Source organism: Genypterus blacodes, unplaced genomic scaffold (assembly GCF_046128005.1).
Source record: "Genypterus blacodes isolate CSIRO-AG114 ecotype Tasmania unplaced genomic scaffold, CSIRO-AGI_Gbla_v1 ptg000044l_1, whole genome shotgun sequence".
In the NCBI taxonomy this organism is placed as follows: Eukaryota; Metazoa; Chordata; class Actinopteri; order Ophidiiformes; family Ophidiidae; genus Genypterus; species Genypterus blacodes.
The window spans coordinates 5371249-5386114 of record NW_027466857.1 but is presented as its reverse complement, the minus strand read 5'-3'; the positions used below and the strand labels follow the sequence as shown (position 1 = coordinate 5386114).

The following is a 14866-nucleotide window of genomic DNA, read 5'->3' as shown; positions in this document are numbered from 1 at the left end:
CTCTACTCTTCTTTGCTGCACCACTGCTGTGCACACTATGTTACAGCATAACATGAAGCTCACAGAGCATCCTTTGTTGTATTTCTACACTTAAACTAAACTGAAATATTGAAAATAAACAGAAATATTGGTCAGGCTCTGTTTGACTTATGTTAGACATGATAAAAAAGAAATAGATGTGATTGCTAATAACAGAGGCTGTAATCAGCCCTGTAGTTTGTTTGCTTTGTTCCAATTCAGGGCTGTAACATTTATCAGCAACTGAAAACTTGTAAACAAATGCCATGCGCTTGTAAACTGTTTTCTGATTGGTCAGAATTTCCCAGGAAGTTAACCCCTTAACCTAGAAAAGGCTTCCTTCTCTGCCTGGACAAAATCACAAACAAAATCGAAAATGGCGCAGCAGTCGCATGTGGGCATATTTGCTTTGCTTGTTATTGTCTCGTTGATTTATTAATAGTTAGTTATAGCCACTCATTTTGAGCGAGCATCAAGGCTACTTCTCCAAAACCTCTTATCCGAAGACGCAAAACCCAACCATTTTTCTTCTGAAGACAAATCAGGTAAGCTTGGTTAGATATTTTTATTATTTATAAACAAAGTCATCACCAGCAAACTCTTTTTTCATACTCATAGAAAGCACAGCAAGTGAGTTGTATCGGTTAATTGACTGGGTTGCATTCTCACGCCAAATGAACAAATGCCAGGTCTGAATACAGCCTCAAATCATCCAGTGGAGTAGCTTCAAGTGTCTGGTATCACATATGATTGCAATATACTGTATGCATCATAGCAGAACTGTGATATAGAGGTCAACTCCACCTTGGATGTTCACATACAACTTAAAAAGACAACCTGATATCAACACAAACACATCTTGTTGACGACTTTCCTCCAATAAAGAGAAATCTTCCCCTTAAGATATATGCAACCTAAAACAAGCTCTGTGCCTTTCACCAAAGAAATCAGTGGGAGATGATATCTGTAATACTCTGGCTACACAGTGAGGGTGGGAGAAAAGGATCAAGGAGAGGGAAAGTAAGAGTTAGAGAGATAGAGAGGTGAATGTGAAAGATATGACGGGAACAAATTCCCTGTGGAATGCTACAACATGTAATGATCTCAGTAGAACGTGTAAGGCTGTTCACAGGGGAGAACGACGCATGAGGATGAGAGGAGAGAGTGTAGAGAGGGCAGGTGAAATGATTGTGCTGCCTTTTAGTGTGTTTAAGTGCACAGCAGACTGATCTGCACTGATGTTATTGTATACTGTGTGAGGGTGGAGATCAACATTTACCTCCTCTCACCAGTTCCACTCCACTGTCATCTCTCCATACCCATCTTTGCCCATTTTCCTCCCACTTTATTCCACTTCAGTCTCTCTCTTCCTCTTTTTGCCTCACCGCTCTCTCTCATCTCATCTCATCCATTTTCCTACCTTCCACCCCCTCACACCTTCCCTCTGTTGTTCCATCTGCGCACCTCCTCATCTTATCCCTCCAATTTCGCTTTCGATCTTACTCCACCACCTCCCTCCTCATTCCTACATCTCCTTCACTGTGCTCCCCCCTCCATTCTTTCTCCTTATGCCTCCCTTTTTCTTTCCGTCTCCCTGTAGTCACTGCAGCGTGTCTAATGGTTCAGCTCCTTCTCAGCAGATCCTCCAAGCAGAGGCCTGGCAAGGAGAGGCTCTGTCTAACAGCTCTCAACCGCTGGCTATCAAGACTAAGAGCCAGCTACAATTGGAGCTCACACACACACACACGCACACACACACACACACACACACGCACGCACACACACACACACACACACATATGCATGCTTGCACATATAGAGATGGATGCACACTAATACAAGCAGATGCATCTTAAAGAAATACATAAACATAATTCCAGTAGCAGATAGACCTGACACCTGACACAAGCAGAAAGAGTGCATGATGATACATTTACACTATATCACGTAGCTATAGAGAAACACAAATGCCCTGACACAAGCTGCTGATGTGCAGGCACAGACATACACAGAGAAAATTGGATTTATGAGTGGCGGCAGTGAGCAGCAGAGCAATGTGTTTGCTACTAAAAAGAAGACAAAAAGCAAATAATGGAGAAACTAGAAATCTAATCTACCATGGGAAGAGAAGACACTGATGCTGCAGGCATGAAGAATAGCACCCGTGTTATGGAAGAACCATATAAGGGAGCCAGGAGAAGAGGACGGAAGAGAAGAGAGGTGAGCGGAGAAAGGGTGAGGAGAGGCAGATGTAGAACAGGTGGAATGGAAAGAGGAGAGATGAAGGCAGGTGAGGGGTGTTGGAAATGTAAAGTGAATGGACAGGAGGATGTGTAAAGAGGAAAGATGAGGGAAGGAGCAGGTTAGGAGGATGGGAAGGGGGTAGATGATATATCCATTACCGCAAGTCCACAATAATGCAACAGTATGAGGATCTCAAGGCTTGATCAACTACATTCTATTTGATTCTGCAATATAAATTCTTGGTAAAGCTATGAAAATAAAGGAGAGCAGAGAGGATGTGAGACACTAATGCATCTCTGCTCAAAGAGAAGAAAAAACATTAATCCAAAGAACACCTCAATGTCTACAGCTATCAGTGTCAAGCTGGGATTTTCTTTCAGTGAAGTGCTCTTGGATTGTTACTTCAACATATGTAGACTCAACATAAATCTCCTTGGCATTCCTGTGACTGATTAATTGAATAATTGAGAATAATGCTTAAAGAAACGTGACATTCTGACAGATGAATTTGTCAAGATGCATACTGCTGACACACAAGCACACAGAAGATGCACAATCACAAATTCACTGTCCCACACGAGCAAGCCTATACAAGCACACACACATACACAGAGTTACTTCCCTGATTTGACTTGGCACAGTGTTATCTCTTCAATACCTAAACACAGAACAGAGCCAAGCTCTAAGCACAGCCACTACTATCACAGAAACTTAACACACACAGCCGCACTCACAGACACACGGACATGCACATGCACAAATTAAAAAATACACACAGGAAGCACTTGATACAGGGCCAAAAACACATCACAAACCTTGCATCACCTTCCTCTCTGTGTCCACTGCTCCACTATGCTCCAGAGCTGGGTGGGGGTGTGGGGGTGGGGCATGCAGTAGAGAATGGGCCAATTGTAGGTTGTTCAGTTTGTGCCAGCCAATCAGAGATGGGTGGCCTTGGACAGTGGCCAATGACAATATGTTCATCAGGACTCTGGGGGAGGGTTTTCACGCAGGCAAAAATGTGAAAGGAATGGGTGTGTAAAAGGAGTGTCACTGGGAATAGTTTTAGATTGGATTGATCTCCTTCTAAAAACTAATGATAAACAATAGAGTAATATATTGTTTTCCACAGCAGAGCTAAGAATATCATGTGGCATGTAGCCAGTCCCTCCAGCGTTTCACGTTTGAGTGAATGAATGAATTCAACGCAATTTTAACAAAACACTGCATTTTTTCACAATGCTGCAAGATTTTCCATTTCAACACGGAATCATCACATCATTTGCAAAGATTATCTAAGTGAGGAAGCGGAGAGCCACATTTGTTCAAATCTTGGAAGTGGTGACGTGTATCAAAGGTGATGTTTAGTTTCATTTCATTTCGAATTTAGTAACATAATTATCTATATAAACAATCAATATGATACATGTTGAAGGCAAATGGGGTAGGAAATAATAGTGGTTAATGTTTAGTTTCTTTATTTTCATATTACATACTAGTTGAGTGAAGTGGAGAGCAGCTGAGCAACAGGGGTGAACACAGCTTTCAATAACAGATGTCACAAATGTACTTATTAATACAAATATTTTTATATATAACTTTTTTGCATTTCGTCACTCACACACTGTCATCCAATGTATCTACTTTCAATTTCTACATATCAAAAGAGCTCATCAGTACGAACACCATCTCGCTAGGTGGCGGTAGTGAGCACAATGGCTATTCTGAACTGATAGAAAAAAACACAAACAACCACACGAAAACCACAAAACCAAGATGGCGGTGCAAGAGACAGCATCTCAACTGTCCATGGCTCTTAAAGTCCAAGAATATCCCACTCTGAAGGTAAAACAAACACACGGACTCACACACGGTAAAAGCGTGATGGTTCTGGTCTTCTCAGGCTGCACAACGCGCTTGACGTTGTTCGCAAAATCGGAGATATTCGTTGATAACATAGCGAGAGCAGCGAATCTAACAGGGAGGCTAGCTAAAGTAGCTCAGCTAGGTAGCTAACATCGGTTCACCTGACCACAGAAACACAAAAGCATCAGCTGCTGTGATAAGTAACACCGAGCGGTTGCTAGTTAGATGCCCTATCCATTCCCGCTACCAAGCACGTTTGACTTAAGCGCTACAGAGCAAGCTACCAACCCAAGATGTCCCTTTCTTACTCGTGATGACATTTAACTTTGCTTTATCTGAACCTTAGAGAAATGACAACTTAAATGTCGTTAACGTGTACAAACTGCACCGCAGCAGACAAACGTCGTTATCGGCCCAGTTGGTAAGTTGAGCTTTGTTGAAAGCTAATGTCGGCCGCCGTTCTAAACCTCAGCATGGCCATAACATGCCACAACATGGTCGCTCATCATTTCGACTACCGAGCCACGGCGTGCAGACACGATTCACCTGCCAGCCAAACAGCTGTGGCATCTCTAACACTGACCACATAGGGGAAACCATCGCCATTGGCAATCATAAAGTAGCGCACATGTCGTAGCTGGATGGTTCGGGGGCCGCTGGTTAACGCTACGAACGAGTCGGTTGAGCTGTCAGTTAGCGCAGTGACATCAGATAGCTACTCTTCAAAATGGCCAGCGAGAGAACCCCCAGCCTGCCGCCGCCGCCGCACACACGCGCCGTTCCTCCGTAACCATACTGCGACACACCGCTGAAACACTGAGCTGGGAGAAACGTCGTCGTCACACAAGCCAGGACTGTGAGTAGGAACAGCATCGACAAGCGTTTATATGAGGCTGGTGGTGGTGTAATGTCGCCGTGATATGTGAGTAACGTGTCTGCTACGTGATGTGGGGCGTCTGTATGTTGAGAAAGCCACGCTATGGGGGTTGGATGTACTCGGATGCTGCAGTAAGGATGGTGGTACATGGTGGGATCCATTTTAAGGCAGCAGGGATGGTGATAATTGTCACCAAATGGGAGTCTACAGCCTGGGGGAAACATTGTCATCACGTCACAGATGATGGGGAATCTGCTCAATTGCATTGCTTTTAAATGTCTTATATACATAATTGTTTGACCTGAGGACATTTTTGATATTCTGCACAGATCAGCACAGGGTTCACCATTAAGAAAAGGGCAACAAGTACAACTAATGGCCTGCACGTATCTGCATGTCCAGGCATTGCAATGCTGGAAATAAGGTGGCTGCGTTAAGGTTAAGTCAAATCTATAATTTACTCTTGCTATCAGCGTCACAATGTTGGTTAGTATGATCATTAATAATGAGTAATGTGTACCAACAGTTGTCGGTTTCTCAATCAATCCATCTGTTAATACAGCAAATAATTACATTTTGAATAAAGACAGCCACTCACACAGTGTTAGTCTGTCCTGCATAAGAATAAAACTCTGAAATGTTTCTATTTCAAATGCCAAAGTCAAAGATATTGTATGGAAACAATCAGTAATGTTTTGAATGGACTTCATTCCAAATTTTTAGGGAAAAAGCTGGTTATCAAAAAGCTGCACTGGTCAGCTTTATCTCGTAACATTCAATATATTTTATAAAAGTTCTTCCTACTTTATACTGTCAATATCATTTTTGTATGGGGTGGCATGGTTCGGGTCTGTCCAACATGGAGCCAATCAACAAAAAAATCTAAATTCTGTGACTTTGAAATAGAAAAACTATTCAATGAACAGTTAACAGGGAGCCAATACATCTTCAGTGGTTAACAACCAAATCTGGGTGTCTGTCTGTATTATTCATAAAATCCAACAGGAATCACCAGAAGAACTATTGAAGGAATATTAGAAAGGCATGTGCTTATGATTCGGTAGATGTTAGGCAGGTAGGTATTAGGCAGGTAGGGAGGCAGTGGCTTAGTGGGTAGTGCTTCCGCTTGGGAACCGGAGGGGCGCCGGTTCGAGCCCTTGCTGAGGTGCCCCTGAGCAAGGCACTGTACCCTCAATTGCTCCCCCCTCTGCGAAGGGTGGTAATGTAAGTCGCTTTGGATAAAAGCGTCTGCCAAATGATCGTAATGTTATGTTGCTTTTGCTTAAGATAAAACGTCGTGACAGAGGCAGTTTCATGTGTTGAATATCTTCTTTGGATGTGGGGAAATTGATGTGTCGGGACAGTGAGAAAAAACATTTTATGCAGAATTGATGCCCCAAAATTGACACTTTAAAAGTAAAAACATAAATTCCACACTTAATTTACCGTTGTACGATATGCTCTGCCCGTTTGATTTTTGAGAGCAGAATGTTTCAAATCTGCCCACCAAACCAGCACATCTAGCCCCGAACCCCTAACTGCTCCTGATGTGCAGGCTGGCTCCTTGCATGGTCTGCCGCTGCCATCAGTGTATAAATGGATGAATTTGAGACAGTTATAACACCCTTTGGAGAAAGGTGCTGGAAAAGTACAGTCCATTTGTTTATGCAAATATGCTGATCATTGTCACTTTCCTAAAAGCAAAGTTGTACTTTGCCACATCATGGCAACCAAAGCTAGCATGGCAACCACAGCCAGCATGACATTACATTGCATTACATTACGGTCATTTAGCAGACGCTTTTATCCAAAGCGACTTCCAATAAGTGTGTTCAACAAAGGTAGATAAAAGAACTTCAGGTCACAAGAAATCGTAAGCGCATTTCCTTCCAAAACCAACAGCTAAGAGCATAACTAGAGCTAGAGTAGAAGTGCAATAAGTTAGGTACCATGATGAATGAGAAAAAAGGACAAATTAGAAAGGACAGATTAGAAAACAAATAAGTGCACCAGAAGAGCTAGGACAGAAGCTTTTATTACATCAACCACATAATTCAAATATGTGGTCAATTGGGACACTGATATCTGACCTGAAAGATGTGTCGGTGCTGCTGTCCCTGCTGAAGCTGGACACCCATTTTGTAGTTCTGATTTTGTTTTGGTGTGTAGAAAGGTTCACCTTCATAACCAGAAAATCCTTCTTGGCAGTGTCATTAGCTTTTTCCGTCTTTTACAGTTCATACGCTGACCCTACACATTCCTTAGAAGAATAAGCCCCTTCTCTCTGCTAACAGGACACGTGGTGAATATTTCTCAGAGCAAACAAAACTGATCAGCATTCTTCTTTAACATCTTTATCCTGAGATTCTATTTTGAGCCTTAACTCAACGAGTTCCATGCTTGATTGCCTAAATACCAAACAAGCAATTCATTTTTTTTTCCTTGTGTAATCTTTAGTGATCTTTGAAACAAACATGACTTAAGACAAAAACTGCGCATATTGCTTATGTTTTCAAATATGAAGAATCCAGTGTAGTCACATGATATTGGATGTGTGAAGTCGTTGTGTTAACACTGTAGACTGAATGATAAAAGCAGGATGTAAATTATCTTTTTTGATAGACAAACAGATCTTGCAGTTTATGGTTTAAGGTTAATGACTTGTATTTTGTGGTCTGAACGACATGGACTCATACTTCACTGTATGTATCTCAGCTCCTCCCATTATGTGCACTATCATTAACCGCTGAAGTAACCTATATAAATTCTGCCCCAAAAAAACGGAACATTGGCGCGCTTTATCAGACCTGCAAAGCATGTAGTGGCCTTTACTTTACTGCTCACCATTTATTAGCCTTTCTGTTTAGCCGTTTGAATCCTGTGTTATTGCTGTTTGTTATAGGGGTGTGTGCTGTTCATTCAGTACCGAGTACATGAACGAACAACCAAGCATTAACTAGGTATTAGAGGCAAATGCACTAGCCTGTTCAAAGTTAATACTGCTCATTTTCAGTGTGTACTCAGTTAGTTTTCAATCACAGTCAAAAGATGAATCCTAAACAAGAACATGTGAATCTTACAGGTAAATTTAAGTACAGCCTTTTGTACAGGGTAGACATGTTCTTATTAACATGTCAGCTACTCTGTGAAATGACGTGATGTGAAGTATTCAGTCTAGGGCAGGAAAGGACAGGGTTGCTGCAGTCACAAACAGTAAGCACCGCTCGTCTGCCTCATGCTTCAATTTGCTCCTGGTCCAGAGACTCACTGCAGCATTTCCAGAAATTAGACGGCTAATTAGTAGGCGTGTATGTTCTGCATCAGAAGCAGTCGGGAGGGGGAATTATGAAACCGGAGGGCAGCTTGCAGTTTACAGCTGATCACAGAACTTAGTGCGGATAATTGGTGTCCCCTTTCTGCTGTCTCCTGCTTTATATATAGAGAGATGATATTAGTCAAAGGAAAAACGTTTTCATCTTAATATTGTATCATTGATTAGATAATGGTACATACATGTGCCCTCTGTGCAAGTCAGGAAATTGATTGCAGAATACAGTCAATGACAACATTCTGAATATGGCTTGTTACGCACATTTCTCCATTCAGTGTGTTTACATGCACATTAAAGCCTCGATTCTTACCCGTCTATCTGTATATTGTGCCTTCGTAAATGATTTGACTTGCATGTTTGCCTACTGTTTTTGCAGGTCCCCTATGAGACCCTGAATAAACGCTTCAGAGCAGCTCAGAAGAACATCGACAGGGAAACGAGTCACGTGACAATGGTGGTCGCAGAGCTGGAGAAGACGTTGAGCAACTTCCCCGTGGTCGACTCGGTGGTGTCACTGTTAGATGGAGTGGTAGAGAAACTCAGCGCTCTGAAGAGGAAGGTCAGCTATGCAGATGTAACACACACACACACACACACACACACCCAGTTCCCCACGCTGAATGGCAGACCTTTCCCTTGGTGTTTTTTATTCATTAAGTTCCAGGTTTTTGGTGGCCGTACCTTTGCCGATTCTGAAGACTATACTACTGAAGTAGAGTTTTAGTTCTGGTGCCTGCAAGGGTTTAACTAATATTCCCACTTTGGTACCATTGAACACATGACATAAACTGCCTATATCAGTGGAAAATAGGGCCAAAGACAACACCGCATTGTGGCTGCGGTTAACTCTCTAACAGTGTACTTGTGGATTGTGTTTGTTGGGAGTGGAATGCTGCCCAGCCTGTTTTCGCCTCCCTTTCCATCCACTCAGAGGAAACGAGGAACAAAAACATGCTTTATTTACTTACAACCTCTGTCCCTGTTACCAGGAAGTACGAGCAGTAATTGTATATCAACCCTGCATCCACGTACTTAATAGAAAATCAAACTAGATCTTGCACAGATGATGATACGTATTGGGACAGATATAATATTTTGTCAGTGTATTTCGAGTGAATAGTTCTTTGTTTGAATGACGTAGTTGTAAGGAAGACTACTAAATCGAGTTGACGAATAAAAATGACCATATGACAGAAACCAGCAATACAACAGTGAATTGTTACCATAAGCTTCAAATGCAAGAAATATATGTTCAAATTGAATTAATTTGATTGTCAAATGTACATGAAACACGCGCACAAGCTTTGCAATCCAATGCAGCTCTGTATTTTCACGCACAGCTTACTTTATATAAGACTTTCACCTGCTGCACATTTACCTTCTTCTCTAAGTGTGTTAAGTGTACTTTGCGTGTGTGTGTGCCCCTAAAGGCTGCTGAGTCGATCCAGGCAGAAGACGAGAGTGCCAAGCTGTGCAAGCGCCGCATTGAGCACTTGAAGGAGCACAGCAGCGATCAGCCGGCCTCCGTCAACCTGTGGAAGAAGAAACGCATGGACCGCATGATGGTGGAGCATCTACTGCGCTGCGGCTACTACAACACAGCTGTTAAACTGGCCAGACAGAGTGGTATAGAGGTAAATGTCTCTTTTGGTGCTCATTCACTCACACACAACTGTACACATGACAAGGAAGCCAATCTATATAATTGTGTAGTAAATGAGGAAGATTTGGACAGGAGTAAGATACATAATCAAGTCAGACTCCGACTTCAAGTAGCATTCCAAGTGTGCTTTTTCAAGTACATGAGTCATAAGTAATTGCAAGGGATGACTTTTCTGATTCACTTCCTTTAAGCTGTTCCAAAGACTATTCATATAAAAACTGAGAAGATTACAAATAAGAAGCAGCAGATGGATCCATATTCTATTCAGAAACCCTCTCCCCCTTTGAGAATGAACACAGCTATGCCTACAACCAGCCGCAAAGAAGTTAACTCCTGCTTTCCATAAACGCAATTACCTGCAATGGTGACCAGCCATGATAAATCAGCCGTAGCGAGCCATATGCATACAATTCCATTAGCCTGTTCTAAAATGCATATGCGATTAACCCAAATGCACATTTTACAGAGGTAGCTTTTCTCTCATTTTACCTGTGCAAATCCATGGCGGGTCACATTCCGTAAAGAATAGGGATTGGTATTTTCCTTACCATCTGTAAACGCCCCACAAGTTGCTTGGTAAAACTGTCCCAAAGTCCCTTTTCATTTGACATTTGCAACATAATACATCTCACCTTGCCCTTTCGGTGACTGTAAAATATGTTTCTCCTTGTCTATTAACGCTGTTGTACTCCTGTGGCTTCAGGACCTGGTGAACATTGAGATGTTTCTGACAGCCAAGGAGGTGGAGGAGTCTCTGGAGAGGCAGGAGACGGCCACTTGCTTAGCCTGGTGCCATGACAATAAATCCCGCCTCCGCAAGATGAAGGTAGATCATTTATGAAAATTCCATTTGTATCCTCATGAACCTAAAATGCTTGCATTGGGTTTTTATAAGCAGACCAGCCACAGGCAGATTATTTTTTAGATTATTTTATGTATACAGAAGGGAAGAACAGAGAGTAACAATAGAAGAACAAGAAAAAAAAGAACAAAAACAATGAAGAGAGCAAGGAATAAGCCAATGCAACCATGACTGAAATGTCATCAGTGTTGCTAGTATGATGACCTCATGGGTGCAGTTTTTACAGGATGACATCATTCGACCGTACAAGCGGTTGCAAAACGCACAATGGGCTGTGCCAAGAGAAGACGTGGGGGAAACAAAACAAGGGGGCAAATGGGGAGAAATCCCACCCCAGCAGCCACACAACCTCACATTCACCACCTTTGATAAAGAAATGCATAAGTACATAGAAAGTGTGAGGATTTTGCAGCAGCTAGTGGTGGACAAAATCACTGATAAATGTTGTCTGTCTCCGGCAGAGTTGTCTTGAATTCAGTCTCAGAATCCAGGAGTTCATTGAGCTCATCAGACAAAACAAACGCATGGATGCTGTCAGGTAAATCCTTACTTCTCTTACTTACAGTATGATTGATATGTCCCTTACCAAATCCCACATTGAAGCTAATAAATCATGTGTCTCTATGTCAGACATGCAAGAAAGCATTTCAGCCAAGCAGAGGGTGGACAGTTGGATGAGGTTCGGCAGGTGATGGGTATGCTGGCCTTCCCATCAGATACACACATCTCCCCTTACAAGGTAACCACTGCAGTCTTATTTTATCTGTGTATGTATGTGGCAAATTCATATGAGTCTGAACCAAGTCAAAGATAACTTGCCAAGCCTTATACATGGATTTTGCCGATCTCTCTGATATCAGATGCAGGATAATCCACCATACTAAAAATGTAGTTTACTGATACTTCAGACCTACAAGTGTGTTTTAGATGCAAGTGATTAATGAAATATCACACATGGTCTTTAGATTTTTTTTAATTTTGTTCAAATCCAACATTAAAATATTTTCTACTATTTGGAACTGTGAAATAGCGTAAGCAACCAACTTACCACTAGAGGGCCTCGCATGTCTATAAACGAAACAATTCAATCCCCACGTGTGTTATTTTTGACTCATCTTGTTGACACACACATTACCTTGGTCTTACATCTGTTATTTAAGAGTTATATGTATAACCGCCTGTGCTCTCTGTTCCTTCAGGATCTTTTGGACCCAGCACGCTGGAAGATGCTTATACAGCAGTTCCGATATGACAACTACAGACTGCACCAGCTGGGCAACAACTCTGTGTTTACTATCACCCTACAGGCTGGTCTCTCGGCCATCAAGACACCGTATCCTGCATACAAATGACATGTTTTTTTTCTTTTTCTGAAAACGTGTTTGTGCCCCTGCCATATCCTCCAAATGTTGCAAAATACATTATTCAGGTCAAATGTGTATTTGCAAGCCAAATACATTACATTACATTATGAGCATTTAGCAGACGCTTTTATCCAAACCAACTTACATTACATTACCACCCATTACAGGGGGGGGAGCAGTTGGGGGTTTGGTGCCTTGCTCAGGGGCACCTCGGCAGGGACTCGAACCGACGACCGGCCGGTTCCCAAGCGGAAGCCCTACTGACTGAGCTACAGCCGTGATACCATGATACAATACTTATTGGATACAAGCCATTGAAAACAATTTATCACGATACAACTTAAAGCAAGAGTAAATTAAGGGTGTACGCTAGTGGCATTATTTCACTGAAAGCGATTAGTTTCCGTCCTTAACCTTCCTGCCCTTTCCAGTCAGTGCTATAAGGAGGACGGCACTTCTAAGAACCCAGACTGCCCTGTGTGCAGTAAGTCCCTAAACAAGCTGGCTCAACCGCTACCCATGGCCCACTGTGCCAACTCTAGGCTAGTCTGTAAGATCTCTGGAGAGGTCATGAATGAAAACAACCCTCCTATGATGCTGCCTAACGGATATGTCTATGGCTACAATGTGAGTATGACCCAGAACATGTCAAATCGATTTTTTTAATGCAGCATTTAGGTCAGAAAATGCAATGGGGTGTTTATTGTTCCTGTTCTCAAAAGCTTTTGGTTGCTTTCTTTCTTTCCTCAGTCTCTTCTGTCCATTCGCCAAGATGACAAAGTGGTGTGTCCTAGAACCAAAGAAGTCTTCAACTTCTCTCAGGCTGAGAAGGTCTATATCATGTGATCGGCCAGATGATCACCTCTGATTGAATACGGCCCCTCGCCCATCACCTGTGACGTGGCCTCATCAGAGCCGCCTGTGGAGCTGTGAGCCATTGCCCTGCACCCCAACTCCCCCCTACCCATAAACAGAAAACCAACCTACCCTACACGTGATTGGTCTGCCTGTTCTTCCAAACCACAGAAACTTGGCTCTTCCTCTTTCAGGCTGTATGTGGATAGAAAACCCTTGTTTGTTCTGATCCAAGCACATGGACGATCGACATTGTCATTTATCTTTCAGGCCCTCACTAAGATTAGAGACTCTAGAAAAGACCTGAGGGGTGAAAACAGCTAGGTAGATGTTTGATTTTACTACAAGAAACTAAACATGTTGGGGTTACTTTAACCTTTCCTTTTGTCTGGTAGAGGTCTTTGTTATTTAGGGTAAATGTGGCAGAGCTGAATTAAATCAGCATTGCTCTATTAAACAAATTAACAGTTTGAGTGAAGTTTGGACCTTTTTTCAAAAACATACATAAGCTGACTGGTCATATGGTAGCATCTCATACTTGTGGATGTATGCTTTGATATGCTTTGTGTTCTGGCATTTTTAAACTTTTTTTATTTTGGTCACTTTTTATTTTGCCTTTTGGTGGTTGGGTGGGGGAATTACATTGAAAACCTCCCCTCCCCCCGTTAAATTGCCCACTGTTTTGCATTGCATAGTCCCATGACTGAAACTGGAGCCTTGTTTGGGTTGTGATGGGCTCCCTTTTAAAAGTTGATATTAGATGGGATTTGATCTTGATGAGTTTTTTGTGACAAGTTCTGATAACAATGATTAACCTTCTATGAAGATGGCTCTGTCTCCTTTTGGATGTTTTACACCTATGATACTCCCACACTATCCTACAGTATACTGGCTTTTCTCTCCACTGGTGAAACTGTCAAAACTCATGAACAAATGGTGGTGGTGAATTTACAACCGTAATGATGATTGCACACTAGTTAAGTAAGAGCACCATCACAAATGTAGGTCCTTTATTTGGTTTTCCTTTGATGTGTGTAATGTTTGGCATTCTCAGTTCTCAACCATTTGAGTGATTTTAGATTATTTGATTAATCCAATGTTATCTGTTGACCTTCATAAATAGTTTTTACTAAAGTTACAGTAAAGAGTAAAAGTCTTGGTTGATTTCCCATCTTAAACCTTGCTGCAAATTGTTAAAAATTGTTTGTCAGACTCTTTAGGGTTGTTTGAAAAACACATTTCCTTTGACTTCTTTCACACGCCTGCCTTTTCTGTCCAAAAAGCAGTGAGATGGATAGAAATATCAGCACGTCTTGGTTAATTCTGCAAACCTAGAAGGAAATGGCCACAATTTTATCATCAGAGCTGTTCTCCCCCTTCCCTCTATGTATTGGAAAATGTAATATATAGGATAAATTGACTGGCATTAGGGTCACACCAACACATACACAAATTATTCAATAATTTCAATAAATGGATTATGTATGTTTGGATAACATTTCAACTACTTCACAAAAATCTAATATTGTTGCTATACCTCCTAATCATGCATAGAAATCAATCCAGAAATGCTGTTTAAATGTTGTCATTGCTGTTGTAGTTTATCATTTCCACCACCTGTTTTTTGTTGATAACCCAAAATGGCCCCAGTTGTATCTATTCATGATTTGGGACTGTACCTATAAGGACACAATGTTCTGAATACTGACCATGTGTATTTGTGTTGATAGAGTAGCTCAAGGGATTGTTTAATGAGCAATACTTCATAAAGATTTCAGTCAACTTT

At 41.8% G+C, this 14866-nt stretch overlaps 2 protein-coding genes across 3 annotated transcripts in view; one reads left to right on the top strand and one right to left on the bottom strand.

Annotated features, from left to right (window-relative positions):
- Positions 1-3105, bottom strand: part of ctbp1 (C-terminal binding protein 1) — a 23029-nt gene extending 19924 nt beyond the window's left edge. The window contains exon 1 of the mRNA XM_076149201.1: positions 3078-3105. Coding sequence (XP_076005316.1) covers positions 3078-3084 — 7 coding nt within the window. The 5' untranslated portion in view covers positions 3085-3105. The remainder of the gene's footprint in view (positions 1-3077) is intronic.
- On the top strand, positions 482-14866 carry maea (macrophage erythroblast attacher, E3 ubiquitin ligase). Of its 2 annotated transcripts, none has more exons than XM_076149204.1 (9): positions 482-563; positions 8713-8895; positions 9767-9970; positions 10703-10825; positions 11323-11399; positions 11492-11600; positions 12061-12194; positions 12657-12852; positions 12976-14866. In XM_076149204.1, the coding sequence occupies exons 2-9, from the start codon at positions 8788-8790 to the stop codon at positions 13069-13071; spliced, it is 1047 nt and encodes a 348-aa protein (XP_076005319.1). In that variant the 5' UTR covers positions 482-563; positions 8713-8787; the 3' UTR covers positions 13072-14866. The 2 variants fall into 2 exon arrangements, with proteins under 2 accessions (XP_076005319.1, XP_076005318.1); XM_076149203.1 differs by lacking the exon at positions 482-563 and adding an exon at positions 3992-4107.

Bases quoted from the DNA above. Each gene is read 5' to 3' on its own strand.
- maea (XM_076149203.1), top strand. From the start codon at position 4,039: ATGGCGGTGCAAGAGACAGCATCTCAACTGTCCATGGCTCTTAAAGTC. The intron at 4,108-8,712 runs GTAAAACAAACA...CTGTTTTTGCAG, and splicing joins AAGAATATCCCACTCTGAAG to GTCCCCTATGAGACCCTGAA. The intron at 12,853-12,975 runs GTGAGTATGACC...TTCTTTCCTCAG, and splicing joins GATATGTCTATGGCTACAAT to TCTCTTCTGTCCATTCGCCA.